The following is a 20,983-nucleotide window of genomic DNA, read 5'->3' as shown; positions in this document are numbered from 1 at the left end:
AATGACTGTGAAAGTGTACCCCATTTCACCCATCTCCAAGTAGGTGCTTGAAGTTTCATTTTACATGAAACTTCGATTTTAAACGGGTGCTTCAGGTTTTTCAATTTCTGAACAAAGTTCACGTATTGACCAAATTTTTACAACAGCATCTCATTAAAAATACTTAGAGAAGCCCTTTTGACTCTATAAATATTCATGTGCGATTCTTGGAACATGTATTTTTGGCGATTATGCCAATCATGGACTCTAACTTTCAGCGAAACTTGAACTTCTGTCTCTTATACACATCTAATCACGGCAAAACCAATGAAGCAATTTAGATTTCTGGAGAAATGAGTACTCCTTAGAGCTCAACTTTGAACAGCTGATACAAATGAGATCTTCACATCGTTCACAGGTAACTATAGTCAAGGGCTAAAGGCCCTTGACTATACATTTCAAGGTAAGCCCATTAATAACAGACCAGTTGATAAATCGACCGCTGGGAGTACTCAAGACGGTAAGTGTAATATGTTGGTAGATAAATACAAATCGACTGATGTATTCCTGTTTTGGATGGTAACTTGTGGAGATCAATAGGAGTACGTGGCCAGTGTTTTTATTTTGCACAAAATTTAGACGGATGAGACGAGTAAACTTCTGATTGCGCAATATTTCAAGTAAATCAAGTTCCTGCAATGGAACAAAATGATAACAATTTGAAAAACAATGAGAATATGTGAGGTGTAATTGAGTTGCTGACCTTTTGGTTTAACTACTGATGTAACTACCACTAGAAGAATGATTCAGAAGTGCATGTATAGCAATCAATGAAGAAGCAACTATAGTATCGTGAAAATGTTGAAAAAATTGCGCGTTTTACGGTCCTCATGGGTCAAAAATTTCGTTCGCGATAAAAGTGGTAATACAAAATTCAAATAATTAATCTTATTTCCGGTGAAATAAAAATAATTAGCCAGAATAGCATTCCAAATTTCAGACTTGCATCTTATTTAGGAGACGCCATAGGCGACTACCGCGACTGACTGTACTGATGTTTGTTCATAATAAGCTTGAAAATATTTTATCCAGCTTATTGATAACAAATTTGCCACTCAGCCCTCATGTTTTGATTAAGTCTTTGAAATTTTTTAGACCACAAATCACTATCGAATCTGAGGTTCTCCCTGATCATTTCAAGTGAAGGTATTCATCCAGAATTTTAAGCTTAGGTGGAGTAAGTCATAGGGCAGTTGAGTTGTGAAAAAAATATTATGTTTTTTTTCTTCAAAAATTCACGCTATCGCAAGAATTGCACAATTTTAGCATAAATGTACAGTTGAGACTCGTATATAATCTTTTAGGCGAGACATAATACACAAGTGATTATTCGTTTAATTATTTGTCAGCAATTTGAGAACGTTTATTTTATAATATCAAATAGTAGGCTTCAAGATTTGTTGTTGAATTTTGTTTCGCGTATCGCAAGGCACTGACGATGATGCGATTATAAGTTGCAAGGCATATCTCATGCGATAGAAAGTAAGTCCTTCAACAGGTGTACTCGTGTTTATAGACGGAGACGATGAGATTGGCCTTATCAGATAGTGAGAGCAGTCAATAGTGGCGGCGTTAGAGCACGTATAACGTCTCAGTGTTCTTGCGCTTTCCCAGTCACAGCCGCTATGAGGTCTTCAGCTGCGCTAGAAATTTTCGCATTGTTTTTGAGTTACCTGACTCTCGTCACTAGAGGTGAGTAACGACGACTGTACCCTGAATTATTACTGTTGGATCTTTTACATTCTGTACAATTAGGCTCTGTATACTAATTTATGTATCACTTAGATGTTTTCTTCGTGAACGAAAATGATGGTACTCATTTTTTCATTGTTGGGTTTTTGGTTCTAGATTCTAGTAATTTGACATCCGTATTAAGAGGATGCAGACCTATGCTGGATCATGACTCAAATACAATTTTACGAATCACTTTGAATTAATTATAATTAGCTGGGTGACCAGCGCAACGTTGCCATCAACAAATATCCAGCGAAAACATCAAGGCTCCGTATTCAGGGAGAAAACCTAGCTATAATATCGCTGTTGGAATTTTTGTTCTTGTTCTTTCGTTCGCGACCTGAGAGAACATCAATCGCTTACGCAAAACTATCATGCTTAACTTAATATTGCCAACATTGCAATTAAGCTTCAGCCTCGGCAGCGATTTAATAAAGATCATCAACAGTTTTGAGCTAATGTCACTATTGTTTTTCTTCATCTGCCGCAAAATGTTGTGTGCAAATACGGCAGCTGATGACACCAAGTTGAGCATTCACTACTCCGATGGCGGCAACCTTACAACGATCTCAGCCTCGTCGCTGGAGACGACGTCTGATACAGACTTGCTGCTCACCTGCTCAGTTCTCAAGGGTGAGCTGATATTTCTAGTTTATTTATAAGATTTAAATTTGTTTTAGTAAGAACTATTTCTATTAGGAATTCTTATGCAGATTTATCACGTGTGTAATGAACAAATTATAAGCACATTCATGATCAGTTTATCCTTTCTGCGTGACACAAGTGAACAAATATTCGACGTCAATGAATTTGTGTGCAAAGACTTTTTTGTTAAGCGAATCAACGTTTTGTTCTTTTCTGCAGTGGACGACGACAGAGTTCTTACATTTTAATTACCTCATATAAAGAAGTCAGATATATCAATGGTCATCAGCAGGCCTTCAACCAACGCTGCAATTAATTATAAATTATGATGGCAGCACAATTAAGACTTGCACTCCAGTAATCTCCTTGAGCAGAGTGCGCTAATGACAAGGATGAACTTACGTGGACTGAAGACGGCCTAGAACTAAAGGACCAAATGTATGGTGCCGGAAAAGATGAACTAGTTCTGGAGAAAACTGTGAAAATCAGCGCGCCAGCATGTGGTAGAAACCTGACCTGTAACCGCTCACACAACCAAGACACTACCAGCCTTAGGAGCGTCACCGTGAACTGTACTGGTAAGTCTAGTAAATATTTTGCATAATCAGGAATGGTGGGAGAAAAATGTCTCGACAGTAAGTGGAGACATTTTTCTCAAACTAGTCCTAATCAGCACTATTCTGTCATCAGACCTCCAATCAACGCTGAAATTAATTGTGAATTGCGATGGTATATCAGACCAATTAAGCTTGTATAATGTGCAAAGTAAATACTCTGCCCGTTAATTGGCTGGCTTCCATCCGTCGGTAGGAGTAACGTCACTCTGTGGGTTGTAGTAACAAATATAATCGATACTTTTACGTTTATCTTTCATTCCTTTTTTAAACTTTCCTGTTGTGCGTACTTTTATTATTTTTACAAAATCTTCCGCCATGAGATTCGTTCAAACGTCAGAAGGTTCAGAGCGACCATAGCACACGACGATCTTTCTCTTCATTCCTTTATCATCTTTGCATAAACAATTTTTTGTCTAACGGAAGCCTTACATTTACCATTTCAATAAAAAATTTTTCTTCTCAACAGTGAAGGCGGAGGAAGTCTACGAAGCTCCAGAGTCGTACTCTGTAGGCGCGATAATTGGAATTTTGTGCGGCCTCATCGTAGTGCTTGGAATATTGGCCGTTGTATTGAATAAGGTGATGTAAAGTCTGTGACGAGTGACAGGATGAAGAAAATCTATGAGTTGTTTGTTTATTGTTGTGGTATATAATAACAATGAAACCTAAATATCGCAAACGGTGGCGAATACTTTGTGCATTAATGCGCTAGCTACTCCGAGCAAGAGTTTCCTCCTTTTGTAATACACGTTATTTCGAGTATTAGTTACCCCGTTACCAGCACTTCCCGCTTAGAATGTGAGTTCCTACCTATGTAATACCAGTGAATTGGAGTACGAGTTAATGAATGTAAGTTCCACATGTGCAATAATAGTGATAGTGTATCGTCTAAGCTTGAATCTAATGTCATTTAATTATAGTTGAAGATTTCTGCGATTTATTAGAAAGACGGGACATTGTACATGAGTTTCACGTGTCTCGACTGTAATTGTAAACAGTGTCGGTAATGTGCAATAACTTGGAATTTGTTTTCTAATTAGTTTTTGTTCCACACCTGTTAATGGAACTAGAAATAAAAATACAATTTTAATGTTGTAAGAGCAACGAAAATAAATTATTTCCTTGTGGTATTGAATTATTTTCTGATCATTGCTTCAAGCGAAGCAATGATCAGAAGATCAGGCAATGTCAGAAGAAAATTTTTTTTATTGGTGAATTTAATTATTTGGTTTACATGAATATTGCACTAAGGTGCTAATTATATTGTTAATTGTCCAATGAAATTATGGTGTGTTATAGAGACATAGTGTGATGAGACTAATTATTAATTAAAAATGAAATATATGAAAAATTCTTGTTTAATTTGCAAATTAAGCATATTAATGACGTAAATAAAAATTAGAAACTCTACTTGCTTTTTATTTCAAAATTGCACTGAAGTAATAATAATGTTCTGTCATTAGTTCAGTATACTCGAAACTAACTGCGAAGTTAACTGAATATGAATAGATTTATTCAATGTCAAGCGATTAAAACCATCGTGTATTTTGGTGTCAAGATGAGTTTCGCTTATGATGATCTTCAAAATTTCGATCATAACTCAGCAATCAGCATGACTCAAACGTCCATTAAAAGGCGGCAAATACTCCCTAGAAGTTTTTCATCTTGTTTTGAGATTGAAATGTCCTGCGGTGACATACTGATTTAAAAAATTGATCTTTTTTTTAATATCTCTTTGCAATTTTTTATTAATTTAAAGATGAATTATTATTCCAAAACACTCCCATAGATGTTACATTTTAAACCATTAACTAATAGAATAGTAAATTGCGGCCACCCGTTTTTTCCAGATTTTAATGCAGCATTAGTCAGTAAAATATACACGTATGAGATTGTTGATGTTTCATTATTATTTTTAAAATCTTGATTTATTACATGTATTCACACTTTTCCTATAATGAATTTTCCCGTTCTTCGGCTAATATTATTTTGATCGCAAATTATTTACACACATATTCGAGTAAACGAAACGTATAAGGGCCGTGCTTCAAATTCAACATCTCCCATTTGCTGGAAGTGAGCAAGCAATCTATTCTGTTTTTCGTATAGTGTTCCAGTTTCGGGAACATAAAAAGCTATGCAAAATATTACTAACATAATTTTTGTTGCGTTACGTAACCAAGCAATACAAAGAAATACTACCTCGGTGCGCCGAAGATTCTAGATCGATCGGGGAAAAAAACACTGTCGACCTTTGCACAAGATTCGAATGATGTCCTTGATGTCATCCTGAGGAAGAAATTTGACTAATGTTGCGTGGGCTTCACTTCATTGACGGGGATGCACCTGCAGGCTAATCAAGCTGAATTATCAACGAAGGCACCGAAACTGAAAGAGCAAACAAATCGTCTTGATTCACCGAGCAATCCGGCAAGGCCACAAATGTAACCTGATGAACAGGTGTTCTCTAGAATGTGTCTTCGTGCTGCAGCAAAACAAACCGCTGTGTAATGAAGAGCCAATACAGAGGATTTGATTAAGTTCAGAAGCTAATAGAAGTGCGATCATCAATATAAGCAGGAGTCGAGCCGATGACGACCATCGGTCTGCTAGCTGCAAGCGAGCAGCCAGCATGGCGAAGAAAGGAGCTGCTCGAGCGCCCCCTCATCTCGTGCAAGGCCCTGGCGGCCATCTTAGCGATGCTAGAACGACCAAAATTGCCCAAGGAATCAAACGCAAGTCACTGCGTCGTATGTCTGATGTGACCGAAGCTGAACTTGAGACGCTGTCCGCTGGAGAAATGAATTCAGCTTTCCTTGCTTCATATGGAGAAAATCAAACAACGGAATCGGACCGTATGGACTGGAAAATGAAAACAACGCAAAGACGATACTCAAAAAATTCTGATGTAACGAAGAATTTGGAATTTAGAAGATTTTTTAACGTGAACCTGGACATTCCAACACTTTTTGTCGGCATGCTGGCTATACTCCTGATCCTCGCGACTCGAGTTGACTCTGACGTGCAAGCCTTGGATTCACCACAGGAAGCGAGGTACCTCGTGCAAGCCGCTCCAGCTACGGCGACCGATGGGGCTCCGGACTCAGGACAACAGGTAACAGTTTCTACCTATAGTTTTAAAAATCTATCGAGTACATTCTATTTATTTATTTTATAATTCAAAAATCTTGTTTTGCTTCTGAATTTCTGATTCTAATTTGAATGTATAATTGTTTTATAACATTGGAAACAGTCGTAAAATGGATGGTATCAAATAATATTTCATCCCATGAACAAGTTTACTACCAAATAAAAAACATAGGGCAGATGGAAATCAGAAGGCGGGGAGCTTTATAGTATGTTTATGGATGCACTTAATTAACATAAAAATGCTTCTAAAATGAAGCACAGGAGAATGTTTGCGTAGCAGCTGAAGTATGAACGAGCTATTTTGACTGGAAAGTCAGCGTCGTCTCGGGTCCCGTACTGCCTGATACAGCCTATGCACGATATTGTACTATAGAGCCGTACACTCAACACTTACGTGCCTGTAAATTAGGAGGTATAGAGCCACGTGATGCAGAAGCTCTGGTGAAGCTTCATTCTTCCTTTCTATCTCTTCATTTCTTTCTGTCTACATTTTCTTCGGGCACATTCAGCCTACTTCTGAACCCATTTCCCCATTAATATTTCATAGTGATCACCTTATGAGATTAAATTATGCAATTTTTTATATAATTGTTTTTATAAGACATGTGCTTATAAAAACACAAAAATAGAATGAGTCTTGTAAGTGCGAGAAAAATGAGTCCAGATATACATCGTGCACAACCGCTGACATCGCGACATGCATGGAAATCCGTAATTTCGTCAGTGTCAGCCTCCTCGGGTAAGGTGTTTATACACAGGGAAAGTATTAGCCGATTGTGGTAGCGGCAAGTATTTTTTACTTCAAAATTTGAGTTTTTTTATTTTAGTTTTTAGCCGTAAATGTTGATAATTTTGATAGAATTGATAATTAAAAGTAAAAAATAGTACTTTATCTTCCAATTTTTAGCCCAGTATTTGAAGCAAAAAGTATTTGATGGTACCACTATCGGCCAATACTTTCTCCGTGTAAAAGCACTTTTCTAGAATTATGATGAATTAATAGAACAAACAAAGCTCTATTTTACATAATAATTAATGCTTCATGAGACACCATGTGAACAAAAGCTACGCAAATTTCATATATACCCTGAATACTTAAATTTCATTGATGTCATTAATCGCAGGCTGCAGCACCTGCTTTTTCCATAACCATAAGAAAATTTTCATCTTAAAAAGAAATACATTCAAAAATTTCATTCATACCGCCGACGCATTGTATTCGACGAATACTACATTGATCTTAAACAAATGGGATCAAATTATTAGCACATAAAATAAATTTAATGAGGAGCAGATCGTTGGTGTCAAGTAACATGAATCAAGCAAAATCACTCTCGGAAAAAATTAATCCATAAATAAAAAATTCTCATATCATTAGTGAAATTACAAGGTAAATAAATTCGGTACATGCTGTACAACACATGAGCATGAATAGGATATAATGTTTGTCTAAGTGCTATCCTCGCTACATTTTCCTACCGTTGTCAATCGCTGGTTAACTAAACCCGCAGCATAAGTGCGATCCATAAAAATCTTGTAAGTATTAATGCAATAAAAATCCATGAAAGAATGCGTGTGTGGCGGTACAGTTCGTCCTGAAGGCATGAGCCTGAAAATACGATGTACGATTTTTATTTGGTAGAAACCCATACGGCCAAGAAATGCAATACTTTGAAGAAACTCCAGAGCAATTTCCTCCTAGTATGTTTGAATTCTAAGTTCTGATAATGCTGTTGTTGGTGGTGTCGTAGCCAAAAATACCAATTCGAAGTCTTTGGAAGCTTTTGACTCTTCAAGAAGGCTGCTGAAAGTTAATCATCTGATATTTTATACGGCTGGTAAGCCTTTTTTGCACTGCCTCTAGTGAGAAAAATATTATATAAGCTTGAAAGCTGAAAAAGCAGCATTTCGTATTGCACTGAGCTTCAACTCCTGATTATGGGCACTAGAATAAGCTGTTCGTAATTTGAAACGAGGGATTAAAAATGAAATAATTATTAAAAAAATTGTAATAATTCAAATCCAGTTTCACAACCAAAAAGAAAACTGGTGATACTTTGAAATTTAAATGAAATAGAATCTACATATGAGGACTTTTTGAACACATATTCCAGCTAACGGGCCTCTTTTTCTGAAAGTAATGGAAAAGATGAAAGAGAATGGGTATATAACATCCAACCTCTAGGAATGACTCACATAGAGATAATTCTAAATTAATTTCAATATTAGGTCTTCCCAGCGTTTGCAAGAATCGATCATTCCATCTATTTTATTGCCCTATTATTCCAGATCCCGTCAATGCGAATCGCATGTTACCGAATCCAGTTAATAATAACAAAACTAATGTATTTTATCAATGAAATACGTGTTGAAACCCTCATTAAGCAGATAATCCAATATGACTCTCTTTTGCGAAGGTAAAAAATTGATTTCAGGAAAAATTTAATTTATAATAATTTAAAAATCAAATCCACATTTTAATCTAGTTTTCCCTCCTCCCGTTTTACAATGCTTTACTGTTCAAGTGTTCATATGCAATTTGATACTGACGTGAAAAGTTTCGTGTATATGCACTCGAACGTTGTATATTTACGAAACCAGACCTCACAGCAAAAAACTTTCATGAATATATAATAGAATGAATATGACCATTACTTATAATGGACAATCCATGGCTTATGAGCAAATAAATCTGAGAACGCTCCAGGAAATGAGCTCAGAACGGCAATTTCGCTGTTTGGTCATGGAAATTTATTTACAGTTTAAAGAAGCGATTCACTAGAATAATATAGAATAGTCACCAAAGTTAGGGAAATCTTTATAAATCAGAATCAGCATGAACGATTAAGATTGAAATATTCTGCTGTAGTTGAAGTGAAGATATGAGAAGAAAATTAAGAGAAGGAAGGCAGGGAGCCGGAAGTGCGAGCTAGCATGAATGCTTAAATAATTGCTAACATACAACACATTCACCATTGAGCAGTGTTGCCAATTCAGTGTTTTCCCACTAGATCTAGAGTATTTTCAACGCATTCAGCGGGAAAAATGAGCTTTAGTGGGAAAAAATGTGTTTAAAACGCCGGTAAAATAATGTTTTTAGGTACACAATTTAATATTGAGTGTATTATCACTTGAAAATGCCAAGTTTTAGCCTGAAAGACATTGAAATAGTCGGCAACACTATCATTGTGGGGAATAAATCATAGCTTTTTGATAAGTTAGGCGGTAAAAAAGTGGTAAAAAAGTGGTAAAGTGGTAAGTGGTAAAAATTTATTTTCTGTAATTTATTGTACAGAACACCTATGGGGGTCATTGGACGCATTTTATGCAGGCTTCAGACACCTTAAAATATTCTAAAGCCTCTTAAATGATTTGTGTTCAGTTATTAAAATATTATGCATTTTTTTATCGTCGAAGATTTCATACATACTTCCTGTGTCTGTTTTTGTCTACACTGAAGATGTTGCTGAGGGTGTAGCCCCCTGTTCTTAAAAACCTGCATCTCATTAACTCGCACAAATTCATTGTCAAGCATTGTTAAAACACATTTTTTTGTGTGTTTGATAACACTTCATTATCTCTTTTAAGCTCCAATGAATTCCTTTTTGCTTTTCCATGAATAAAATAATCCTTAAAAGAAAATGTACTTACCCCAGGAGAATCAGGGATATAATTTAATTGCAATATTAGGAACTCAGAAAGATTATATTTTCAGGAGACCAATCGGGAAGAAATCTACTTCATTAGAAGAAAATCGGATGGAACTTTGCGGAAGTGCAATGGTGATTTAGCTATTACAGAAGATGACATGCAAGACATCGGAATTAAAGCCAATATTTTGAACATAGTGTGCGAAACACTTGACACCGACCGAATTGATAAGTCTCTGTCCAGCAAATCTCAACAAAATTTAGCTATCGAAAGGTATTTAATAAAATCCCAATTTTCGTGCGATCTTATAAACCCATGGTGGCCGGAAAGCTGGGATCAACAGATTCAAAGTTGCCGGGAAACCCATGAAACATCGGAACTCACCGAATACACGCAAAGTTTAGAAACAGGTAATACAGATTTCAGTTCTAACGAAAAAATTGAATCTATCGCAACTTCTGAAATTATTGTCACTACTACATCGAGCTCCACTCCAGAAACTTCAGTGACTGAATCCATCACGACAACTACACCAACCGGTGCTGAGTCTTCTTCTGGAACTTCTGAATCGGGAGTATCTACAACTGCTGCATCGCCAGTCACTGGCTCAGCAACAGATAGAACACAGTCCGCGACTGTCGGAACTGTTGTGTCTGAAATTGTCACATCAGAGTCTGCTTCAGAAACAGCAACTCCAGCTAAATTCGGAACTTCAGCACAATATCCGACTGAAACACGATCCTCCTCAGAAGGAACGACTGCAGCTTCGTTCACAGCAACGATTGAGTCCACTACGACACAAGCAACAGAATCGCCTGTTGTAACTGGTACTGAGAGTGAATCTCAAACAGAATCAGAAATCACCACGACATCGACAGGAAGATCAGAAACAGCTTCCACTGCTGGCGAGGAAACTCCAGTGCCAACAACTGTTGAACACAGTGGATCTGTCACAACTTCAGGAATTACTACCACTACTGCACCGAGCTCCACCTCAGAATCTTCAGTGACTGAATCCATCGCGACAACTACACCAACTGGTACTGAGTCTTCTTCTGGAACTTCTGAATCGGGAGTATCTATATCTGCTGTATCGCCAGTCACTGGCTCTGCAACAGATAGAACACAATACACGACAGTCGGAACTGTTGTGTCTGAAATCGTCACATCAGAGTCCGCTTCAGAAACGGCAACTCCAGCTACATTCGGAACTTCAGCACAATATCCGACTGAAACACAATCCAACTCAGAAGGAACGACTGCAGCTTCGTTCACAACAACGATTGAGTCCACTACGACACAAGCAACAGAATCGCCTGTTGTAACTGGTACTGAGAGTGAATCTCAAACAGAATCAGAAATCACCACGACATCGACAGGAAGATCAGAAACAGCTTCCACTGCTGGCGAGGAAACTCCAGTGCCAACAACTGTTGAACACAGTGGATCTGTCACAACTTCAGGAATTACTACCACTACTGCACCGAGCTCCACCTCAGAATCTTCAGTGACTGAATCCATCGCGACAACTACACCAACTGGTACTGAGTCTTCTTCTGGAACTTCTGAATCGGGAGTATCTACATCTGCTGCATCGCCAGTCACTGGTTCAGCAACAGATAGAACACAATCCACGACAGTTGGAACTGTTGTGTCTGAAATCGTCACATCAGAGTCCGCGTTAGAAACGGCAACTTTATCTACTTCAGCTACTGAATTCAGTAGCGAAAATCATGCTCATGTATCAAGCGTTCCGTCGCATGTCTCTGGAAGTCATCAGCTGAATCCTAGCACTAGGGAATCAACTCAAGAATCACATCATCTCTCATGTGAGTACATGAAAAATTGGTTAATAATTACGTTATTTTTTGAGTCCCAAAATTTAATTTTCAAGTGCTCCCGAACCTTCTTTACTATTACCAATTAAGTGTCGAATGACCGAGTACGCACCGATTCATCTCATTTTCAAAGAAAAATAAGCTTATTATATTCTGATCGTCATAAAATATAAAGAATTCGCGTTTTTTGCTCGCAAATGAGCAGCTGACTTAGTTCCATGGTTTCATAACCATCTGATTATTTTCATACTTTCTAGCAAAATTTTGAAATTAAAAATACTCTAGATGTAATTTTGGGATTTGTAATTTTTTAGTAAAGAGTTCGAATGATTTTTGGAAAATAAGCAGGCTCAGCAAAGAGTTCGAGTTAGTATTTTGGAATCCAAGTAGGCTCAATAATGAGTTCTAGTTGATTTTGGCGAAACAAGTAGTCTCAGTTAAAGCTCCGGTTAATTTCGGAAGGCCAAAAAATCTCATTGAAGAAATCAAATTTATTTTGGGAAGCCATTCAAAGGCTCATTAAAGACTTCGAGGCAATTTTTGGAAGCTAAGCAGGCTCATAGAAGAGTTCAAATTAATTCGGCAGGAGCGGCTCACTTTCTGTGTGCCTACAGCCAGCGAAGCGGACGCTAAACTTATACTCTCCACTTTTGATATGCTGCTGCTGTATAATCACGTACAGGGGGGTTTGAGGTCAAAGTTTTCACTCGAGCCATTTTTCCCAGGATCTCAACCGTTAGAATCTCATGAAAATTGGCACAGATGCGTACGCATATTTTTTCTACCAAACCTTCTTGTCGGATTTCCGAAATTCCCACTCCTTCCCCCCCAAAATCCCCAAAAAAGGGGAAAATTTGGTCAAAAAATTACCTAAAATGAGATTGCGGAAACGATCATAGCTCGAAAAGTTGCAAACTCAGAGCAATGCGATTCATTTCAAACGAAAGGTAAAGGATTGGAGTGTGTTTGGGATTTCGAACGTTTTTCTGTCGGGTCAAAACTTCATCCCTAAATTGGGGGTCAAAGTTGACCCTGAAAAAATTGTTTTCGGCCATTTTTCGGTGGTTTTTCAACTCTCGCGACCAAACCGTAAACATTTTTGCCATAGTAAAAGCGGAAAAAAGATGCGTCTTGTTGAGACAAACACACTGGTGAAAACGGATTTTGAAAAAGTTCAAAACTCACAAAGTTGTGAGCGAAACTTTGATCAACTTTGATCAACTTTTTACCAACTTTTTCCCTTTTCTCTTCACAACTCTACGAAAAAATTTTGTATATTTTTTTCAACAACCCTAACAATAAAGAACAAGTCTTTGCCTTTAATTTGGACCCTGTTTCATGATCCTAGCTTTTATAGATATCGAGATATGATTTTTCAAAGTAGACAATAATTGACAAAATTTTCGTCCAACTCGCCGTGGTCCGGGCGCTGCTCTGAACGTGTTCTACGAGTTTACTTTTTAGACTATTGTGCAAGCTGCGTAATTTTAGGAAGCTTTCTGAAAGTTGGTATCGACAGAGGATAAAATTGCGCTAATTACTGCCTATTTAACTCATTTTCAAAAAAAATTATTTCTATTAGAAATTTAACGATCAAAAATAAACCAAGATTCGGTTCTGCTCATCTATAAAATACTTTATTAGGCACTTATTTTTTTAAGTTAGACACTCCATTCGTATATGGTTATTTTGCGAAAAAAAAACTTCTCATATGTACCGTTAAAAATCGTTTTAATGAAGCAATAAGATTGCTCCCTGCCATGTATCTGCAGTCCTTGGGCCCGAACGTGAAGGCGTTATAACTCTTTATAGACCAAGATTGAAGAAAATTCACGCAAATAATCATTAGAAGAAAACTAAAATACTCTCTGGGGGGCCCGGGGGGTCTGCCGGGCCCCTTTTTTGCAAATATTTGTAAGATTGAAGAGTTCCGTGACAATTCCTCCTTACTTCCTTCACCGGTTCTACATTTCGACAGTCCACCTCAAACGACGCTCCGTTTTCTTCGTGACAATGAATTGAATCATGGATAACTATACTAATTCAATTGGAGTAGGCAGCGCTCGCAAATGCAACTAGTAAGTTGAGAAACTGGTACCACAAGAAGCTTTGAAGCTGTGTTTTTTGCAACCAACGACTAAGTACTTAAACTTTTTGCACTGTTACTTTGATAGAGGAAAACCGACACCCAGGTTATTGATGTTCGGAGTATTTAGCCCGGAGTTCGCATTTCCAACACGTTCAGTGAGTGTTGGAAATGCGAACTCTGGCCACAATCATGCACGGAATCGAAATAGAATTAATAGGAAATTAAACATGTCGTAAAATATACATCATTTGCTGAGGTTAGGTTCAAGCCAGGAACAAGTTCCTATGGCGACAATCACATAGGGTGGTTAGGTTAGGGTTGATTAGGGTAAAGCAAAGTTAGTTCAGGTTAGGTTAGGATAGGTTAAGTTAGGTTAGTTCTTGTTGGGTTATGTAAGGTTAGGCAAGGTAAGATTAGGTGAAGTAGGGTTAGGTGAAGTAGGATTAGGTTAGGATAGGTTAGGTTAGGATATGTTAGGCTGTGTTCAGTTCGGTTAGGTTAGGTTAGGGTTTCTTGGCTAGGTAAAACTAATGTAAGATTGTTTTAAACACTAATGATACATACAGGAAAAGGCCACAATTGGAGGATTGCTGTGTGTCGTAGGAAATGTGTGGCAAGAAGAAGAGAGAAAAATAAAAAAAAGTAAAAAAAAAGTTTAGCGGCTGATCTGGTTTTGGCAATTTGACAATCTCTAGATAGGCTTCTTAATTCGTCTACACTCGGTTTTCAGCAGAACAATTCCCATTGACTAAACACTATTTATTTATAATTTTGGTCGTTTTGTGCACTATTCTGAAAGATGCAATGAAATTTTGTGACTCACTTTAATCTGTGGTTGACTTTGCACAAATCCTTGATTGGTGATTATCGGATTAGGACTGGCAGCGTTATGTATAAAAAAAATCAAGGATCACGTAGGATTTATTTATTTAAGTGATGCACGAATGCTTAATAGCTTTACAACATCAACAATTTGTCTGTAACAATAATTAACTATGCCATAATTTCTGCGTATAAAATAAGTAACATTATATTTTTTAATGGAAAATAATATTTTATCCAAAAACACCTTACTTAAAAGACCTTTTATCTGAAAATTAAAGTTTACTTTCGTTCAAAGGTCGAAAAACCAGCCGTTTAATCAATTAACTTAATAATAATATAAACATAAATTGATTAATAATAAAAACTAAACCCTCTCGACCGGTTACCTCCATTGTCCGACTAACTCTAATTTTTTATTGCATCCCGCAGCGTCAGCGTCGTCGTCCTCCTCAGGCTTCGAGTTGAGCTTCAGTGAGTATGGAATTATTGGCACAAATACACTGCTATTAGGTAGACTGTTAAACATACTGAACTTCTGTGAACAATTATGCCTCCGACATATTCTTCGTTTAACGAGGGACTTTTAGAGATATTCAAAATTTAATAAAATTGTGCATCGAGCCCACGGCACCTCATATGCATGAATAAAATATTGCTAATGTAAATATATCTCAATCTGCATTGTTAATAGGTCGTTACTGATTTCCAATCTGCATTTTAATAATTCGTAAATTCAATGCCATGTGTTTGGTAAATATTAGTCGATACCCAGTTTTAAATTTCCTCAAGTTTTAGAAGCATCTGTGACCATTGTAATTTTGCAACATAGACTATGCCTGAAATTTATGTTTTATTATCAGCAATAATTCATAGAGTCACCATTAAACATCACTGAACTTGGATGTATGGCATCCTCGGATAAGATCCACTTCAAATAATATCAGTAGACCTTGATTTGTATCCCGTAATTACGTTTTCTAATGCTCGTTTCATATATAAATACCTTATTGTCTGTGTTAATTTAATTTATATATAGGTAACATTGAGAAAGAACTTGATAGATGCACGTATGAGACAGATTACTTGAAAAAAAATGGCGTTGGAAAAAATGTGCGTTTGTGGTAAAAGATGAACAATTTTAATTTCACTTGCAGGCGCTGTCATGTGGACAACCCCACTGATCACCACCACGACAACACCACGTACGTCCAAAAATAGCTTATTTTTGACCAATGCTAATATTTTTCGTTCTGCGCCATAAATATGTAAAAACCTTTGTGCCATTTGGTAACAGTCAAAATTGAACCTTTAAGTTTATAATCTGAGAGCATTGAAGAGTTTAAGTTAAGCCTACCCAACTGATGTAAAATATTTTGTCCTCGGTTGCTTAACATACCCTCCGATCTGATTTTATTCTGCTTCTTACTTCTATTATTGTATTATTTATTGAATTTTTCTATTTTATCCTCATTTCAACAACAATGAAATGGGGATAAATAGAAAATTTGTAATCTGTTATTAAGTGTAGGAAAACTATGCAGTAAACTTTTTCTAGATGTGATAAGACAATATTCAGTTATAATACAATAGGATTTTCAACAATAAATCGTGCAGCTTGGAGTTTTAAGTTCGTCTTCTTCCTGTACAGCACCACCCATCCCCTGCCAGGACATCACCCTCACCAAAGAACAACGCATCATGACCATCACTTCGCCATACTACCCCAAACTCTACCCTTGCAACTATCACTGTGACTTCCGCATCACGGTAAGCACTTTTTCCAACCCAGTCAACTATCACTGACTGTCGCATCACGGTAAGCCCTTTTTCCAACCCAGTCAACTATCACTGACTTCCGCATCACGGTAAGCCCTTTTTCCAACCCAGCCAACTATCACTGACTGTCGCATCACGGTAAGCCCTTTTTCCAACCCAGCCAACTATCACTGACTTCCGCATCACGGTAAGCCCTTTTTCCAACCCAGTCAACTATCACTGACTTCCGCATCACGGTAAGCCCTTTTTTCCAACCCAGTCAACTATCACTGACTGTCGCATCACGGTAAGCACTTTTTCCAACCCAGCCAACTATCACTGACTGTCGCATCACGGTAAGCACTTTTTCCAACCCAGCCAACTATCACTGACTTTCGTGGTACCTTTTCCAAACAGCCACAAGCAAGGTCTGATACAACTACAAGCACCTTTTCCAAACAGCCATTTTCCGCAGCAGTCTACAGAAATCACGCATCTTTATACCGGGTCAATTTTAAAGATTGGAATAACGTGTATCAGCCAGCGGTAGAGATATGATTATGATTAGGAATTATTGTGATGTTGATGCAATTTAAGAATATACCAATTAATTAATTCATAGTTAGTAGGTGTAAGTTGCGCGTTAGTTCGTTGACATTGTAAGACCATCGAATAAAATATATTTTTATTGTACTATTAACCTGTTACATAAGGTACATTAAGTTTGACAACGATAAAATAAGCTCATTTGCTCCCGTTATTATACATTAGCCGTGTCATGCTGAGAAAATTTATTTATGAAACGTAGAAATTTAAGCGAGTGCTCTAAATTATACTCCCATTCAAAAATAGGAGGATTAAGGTTTTATTCAAAATAACTACGTAAGTGGTGCATTTGGCGAAATTTTATACTTAGCTATCATATTCGACGCTATGATCATTCTTCACGTTACTTCGTGTGGCATCAACCGAATGTAAGAGGTCGCTGTCATCACAATGAGGTGTACTGCGTCGGTATCATAGGCATGCTATAAAGCATCATACTGTATTGCTGGATGATCATCACTGAATATTGTATGCTCAAAGCCGAAAAAATTTAAAATGCCTGTCATGTACACAAAGAAATATTCATAAATTTCAGCCCAATTTTTTCATCAAATCTGTCTAGAAACACATGAAAAGAATATTTATGAAATTGAACCATCGATGTAATTGAATGACATCATATGCACCATTCTGTTTATGAAACATCGCACCAACCAGCACTGTGAATTGATCCCTTCTCTTTACAGAGCCCCGAAGGCACACACATCTTTATGGCCTTCGAAACGTTGAAGGTTGAATACACCGAAAAATGTACTAAGGACTACGTGCAGATCGAAGGCCTGAAGGATTACTTCGGCGTTAAGTAAGAACATTTTACTATTCTTTTATGTAATATCTTTGTTCTGTTCTTCTAACGAAAAACTTTGTTCTATTCATTCATATATTGAAATTGTTATATTCTTTTAAAGCATGTAGGCTAAAACTGGTAAAGATCTTGCGCAATAGTAGCAACAAAGGGAAGTTGCTAGCATTTACTGGTTCCAGGATGAGTTTCAGAATGTTTATTAAAGCCATTCAAGTGTTCTCACATGGCTTGAATTTGGATTGATCAAAAATATTATAGAATTATTTCGCAGGGCTTAGATTGCCGCATTTGCTATTTGATTATTTACATAGAAGCAACTCAAATTTGACGGTTCTTGCGCCAATTTGAAAATTGGAAGTGAATGTAAAATTTTTCACAAAAAAATAAATCTCAGACTAGAAAGAGGAAGCATTACTCAATAGTTCCCAATCGGCGCAATGGTCACTGTAATATTTTGTATTTCCTAGCTCCGTGCCTGGGAATTTTATTATTGTAAAAAGCGGCGAAGAATAAATATTCATGATTCTTTTACACTATTTGCCTACTTTTACAACTGAAAATAATTATTTGCTTTCTGTGCCACAGGATTCGTGGCATCGAGCTGGACGACTCTTAATACTAACCATGCATCCCACAGGATGTGCGCCACCAAGCTCCCTCCTACCTGGATGACTATTTATACCAATCATACATCCTACAGGATGTGCGGCACCAAGCTCCCTCCTACCTGGATGACTATTTATACTAATCATTCATCCCACAGGATGTGTGGCACTAAGCTCCCACCGAGCTGGATGACTATTTATACTAATCATTCATCACACAGGATGTGCGGCACTAAGCTCCCACCGAGCTGGATGACTATTTATACTAATCATTCATCACACAGGATGTGCGGCACTAAGCTCCCACCGAGCTGGATGACCCTCGTCTCGAAGACCAACTATGTTGACGTGACCTTCCATAGTGATGGCTGCAAGCAACTCCGAGGCTTCAAGATGTTCATTAAAAGTAAGTTAACTTTTCAAAATTTCTTATGCCAGCAATTGAAATTATTGCTACACGAAACATGAAATTAATTTAAAATACTTCGTGTTATCAGTCCAGTTCCTGGACTTATTATATTTGTATTTTCGCTTGAGTTTGTATGTTAATATTGTGTCATTTTTTTCAGAAAGCACTGTCTCGTATTGCTTATATAATAGTCCTATCGATGTCAATGTATGAGAACCAATTGTGTGCAGTCCGAAAGACTTTATTTTTCTGAATGCAAACTATCATACCTCCACAAAACCTATTAGATGTCTTCAATGTCTTCAATGCCTGCAATGAAACCCAACTAATGTAAATTATTTTCTCCTCAGTTGCTTAACGTTTTCAACGAAGAAAACGTTACCAGCTGGATGACCCACGAAGGATGACCCTAGGATATCTCGCAACTACACACTTGGTATTGAAAATTGTTAGGAAATGTTCGTATACACGCACATCTCATTACGGTTGACAGTAAAAACCTCAATATTGCTGTACTTCAACCGTACATTAGCCAACACACAACTTGGTTTTGATCAAGTGTTACACATGCTATGAAATATTGAGAAATATAACAGATTGCAATTGAGTGACCTTTTTTATCCCGACCGTCTACGACCATGTATGTAATTTTTTCTTAGATACTTTATAATTATTATTGAATTGCGATGACTTCTCAGACTTAGTACTACTGCAACAAATTAGAAGAATTTAAATGAATGATCTCAAATTATTACACAAGAACCATATATGTAATTTTGATGATCACATCTGACAGCATTCATTTTACTAACCGGTGAAAAATAAAGAACATTCACTTAATTGAATAAAGCGGCAGTGGAAATTTTTGCAAATCGAATCACGGAGCCCAGAAGTAAATGAATTTAGCCCATATCTCGACCTTAAATGGAGCGAATCAAGACACGAGCCAATCATTTGAAAAAAATTACTAGTGTTAGTTACCTGATGATGAAACGAAAAAAAAAATATTGCGTTAAGGTGGATTTAAAGGCACACAATTACAACTTATGACATTCATAGGAACCTCTATAAAAGGCGTATCATTCTTCTAAATGACTCGTGAAGTAAAGCCTATCTAGGGCCCCTGGTTGAATTCAAACCTCTCTTGCACCCCTTTAGCTTGAATTAAAGCCTCTCTAGGATCCTTTAGTATGAAAAAACTCTCTATGACCCTATAGTCGAAATTACAGCCTTTCTAGGATACCCAAGTATAAACTAAAGCCAATTTATGTACTTTCGAAATGGACTAAAGCCTCTCTAAGCATCTTTAAATCAAACTATCGACTTTCTAGGACCCTCAGCAAGAATTAAATCTTCTCTAGGCCCTTCATGTGTCAACTACAGCCTCATTAATGCCTTCCAGTATGAACTAAAGCCTTTTTAGGGCATCTTGGTATGAGTTAAAACCTCTTTATGACCACTTACTTTATGACAAGCCTTGCTGGGACCCTCTAGTTCGAACTTGAGCCTCTGGAACTCCCTTGAATGCGTCATGGGGTTGAAGCATTATACAGCAGTTCCTTCTGCCCCACAAAAGACGTGCTATCTCTTCATCCTGGACGCGAAGAGAAAGGCAGCTTAACCAATGAACGAGCCCTCCTCCATCAGGAGGCGAGAACTTGTCCCGGTGGTGTATGGAGATGAAAATATTGCCACATAGGCGCGATGTCTGTTGGTCATGATATTGCCTGCAGCAAGCACGTGGCAATTATGTTGTTACTCTCGAATTGCGATGCAGGATCTACTCGACCTCAGTTCGCAATCCCGGTGTTGCGGGATCTACTCGACCTCAGTTCGAAGTCCCGGTGTTGCGGGATCTACCCGACCTCAGTTCGACGTCCCGGTGTTGCGGGATCTACCCGACCTCAGTTCGCAATCCCGGTGTTGCGGGATCTACTCGACCTCAGTTCGAAGTCCCGGTGTTGCGGGATCTACCCGACCTCAGTTCGAAATACCGGTGTTGCGGGATCAACCCGACCTCAGTTCGCAATCTAAAGTCGGATCTACCCGACTTCAGTTCGTAATCCTGTATTCACAAGTTAAACTCTTCTGCTTCATCTGAATCCAAAAAATCCTCAATATAAAGTTTCGTTCAAATCTGTTGAGCAACAAATGTCGTGGTCCCTGCAAATTTCAGCCCGTTTCACCGTATAACTCACGAATGAAGGTAAAATAG

The 20,983-nt window shown here is 37.6% G+C and overlaps 2 protein-coding genes across 2 annotated transcripts; both read left to right on the top strand.

Annotated features, from left to right (window-relative positions):
* The first annotated feature begins 1,646 nt into the window (after nt 1-1,646).
* LOC108679662 lies at nt 1,647-4,400 on the top strand. Its single transcript, XM_018168349.2, has 4 exons — nt 1,647-1,731; nt 2,287-2,406; nt 2,793-2,996; nt 3,502-4,400. Exons 1-4 carry the CDS (start codon nt 1,665-1,667, stop codon nt 3,621-3,623), a joined length of 513 nt encoding a protein of 170 aa, XP_018023838.1. The 5' UTR covers nt 1,647-1,664; the 3' UTR covers nt 3,624-4,400.
* A 1,267-nt stretch (nt 4,401-5,667) lies between these two features.
* On the top strand, nt 5,668-19,375 carry LOC108679647 (flocculation protein FLO11). The gene is made up of 8 exons (XM_047885339.1): nt 5,668-6,150; nt 10,180-11,665; nt 15,018-15,059; nt 15,743-15,790; nt 16,237-16,355; nt 17,636-17,751; nt 18,644-18,765; nt 19,119-19,375. The coding sequence occupies exons 1-8, from the start codon at nt 5,668-5,670 to the stop codon at nt 19,124-19,126; spliced, it is 2,424 nt and encodes an 807-aa protein (XP_047741295.1). The 3' UTR covers nt 19,127-19,375.
* Nucleotides 19,376-20,983: the final 1,608 nt, after the last annotated feature.

This window comes from Hyalella azteca, unplaced genomic scaffold, assembly GCF_000764305.2.
Source record: "Hyalella azteca isolate HAZT.00-mixed unplaced genomic scaffold, Hazt_2.0.2 contig17671, whole genome shotgun sequence".
Classification (NCBI taxonomy): Eukaryota; Metazoa; Arthropoda; class Malacostraca; order Amphipoda; family Hyalellidae; genus Hyalella; species Hyalella azteca.
Note: the sequence above shows the minus strand (reverse complement) of the source record. Positions and strands in the feature narration are given on the sequence as shown.

Excerpts from the sequence above, each read along its gene's own strand:
- LOC108679647 (XM_047885339.1), top strand. The coding sequence starts at position 5,668 with ATGGCGAAGAAAGGAGCTGCTCGAGCGCCCCCTCATCTCGTGCAAGGC. Across the intron at positions 15,060-15,742 it reads AGGCTTCGAGTTGAGCTTCA|GCGCTGTCATGTGGACAACC; the intron begins GTGAGTATGGAA and ends TTTCACTTGCAG. Across the intron at positions 17,752-18,643 it reads AAGGATTACTTCGGCGTTAA|GATGTGCGGCACTAAGCTCC; the intron begins GTAAGAACATTT and ends TTCATCACACAG.
- LOC108679662 (XM_018168349.2), top strand. The coding sequence starts at position 1,665 with ATGAGGTCTTCAGCTGCGCTAGAAATTTTCGCATTGTTTTTGAGTTAC. Across the intron at positions 2,407-2,792 it reads CACCTGCTCAGTTCTCAAGG|AGTGCGCTAATGACAAGGAT; the intron begins GTGAGCTGATAT and ends CTCCTTGAGCAG. Across the intron at positions 2,997-3,501 it reads CGTCACCGTGAACTGTACTG|TGAAGGCGGAGGAAGTCTAC; the intron begins GTAAGTCTAGTA and ends TCTTCTCAACAG.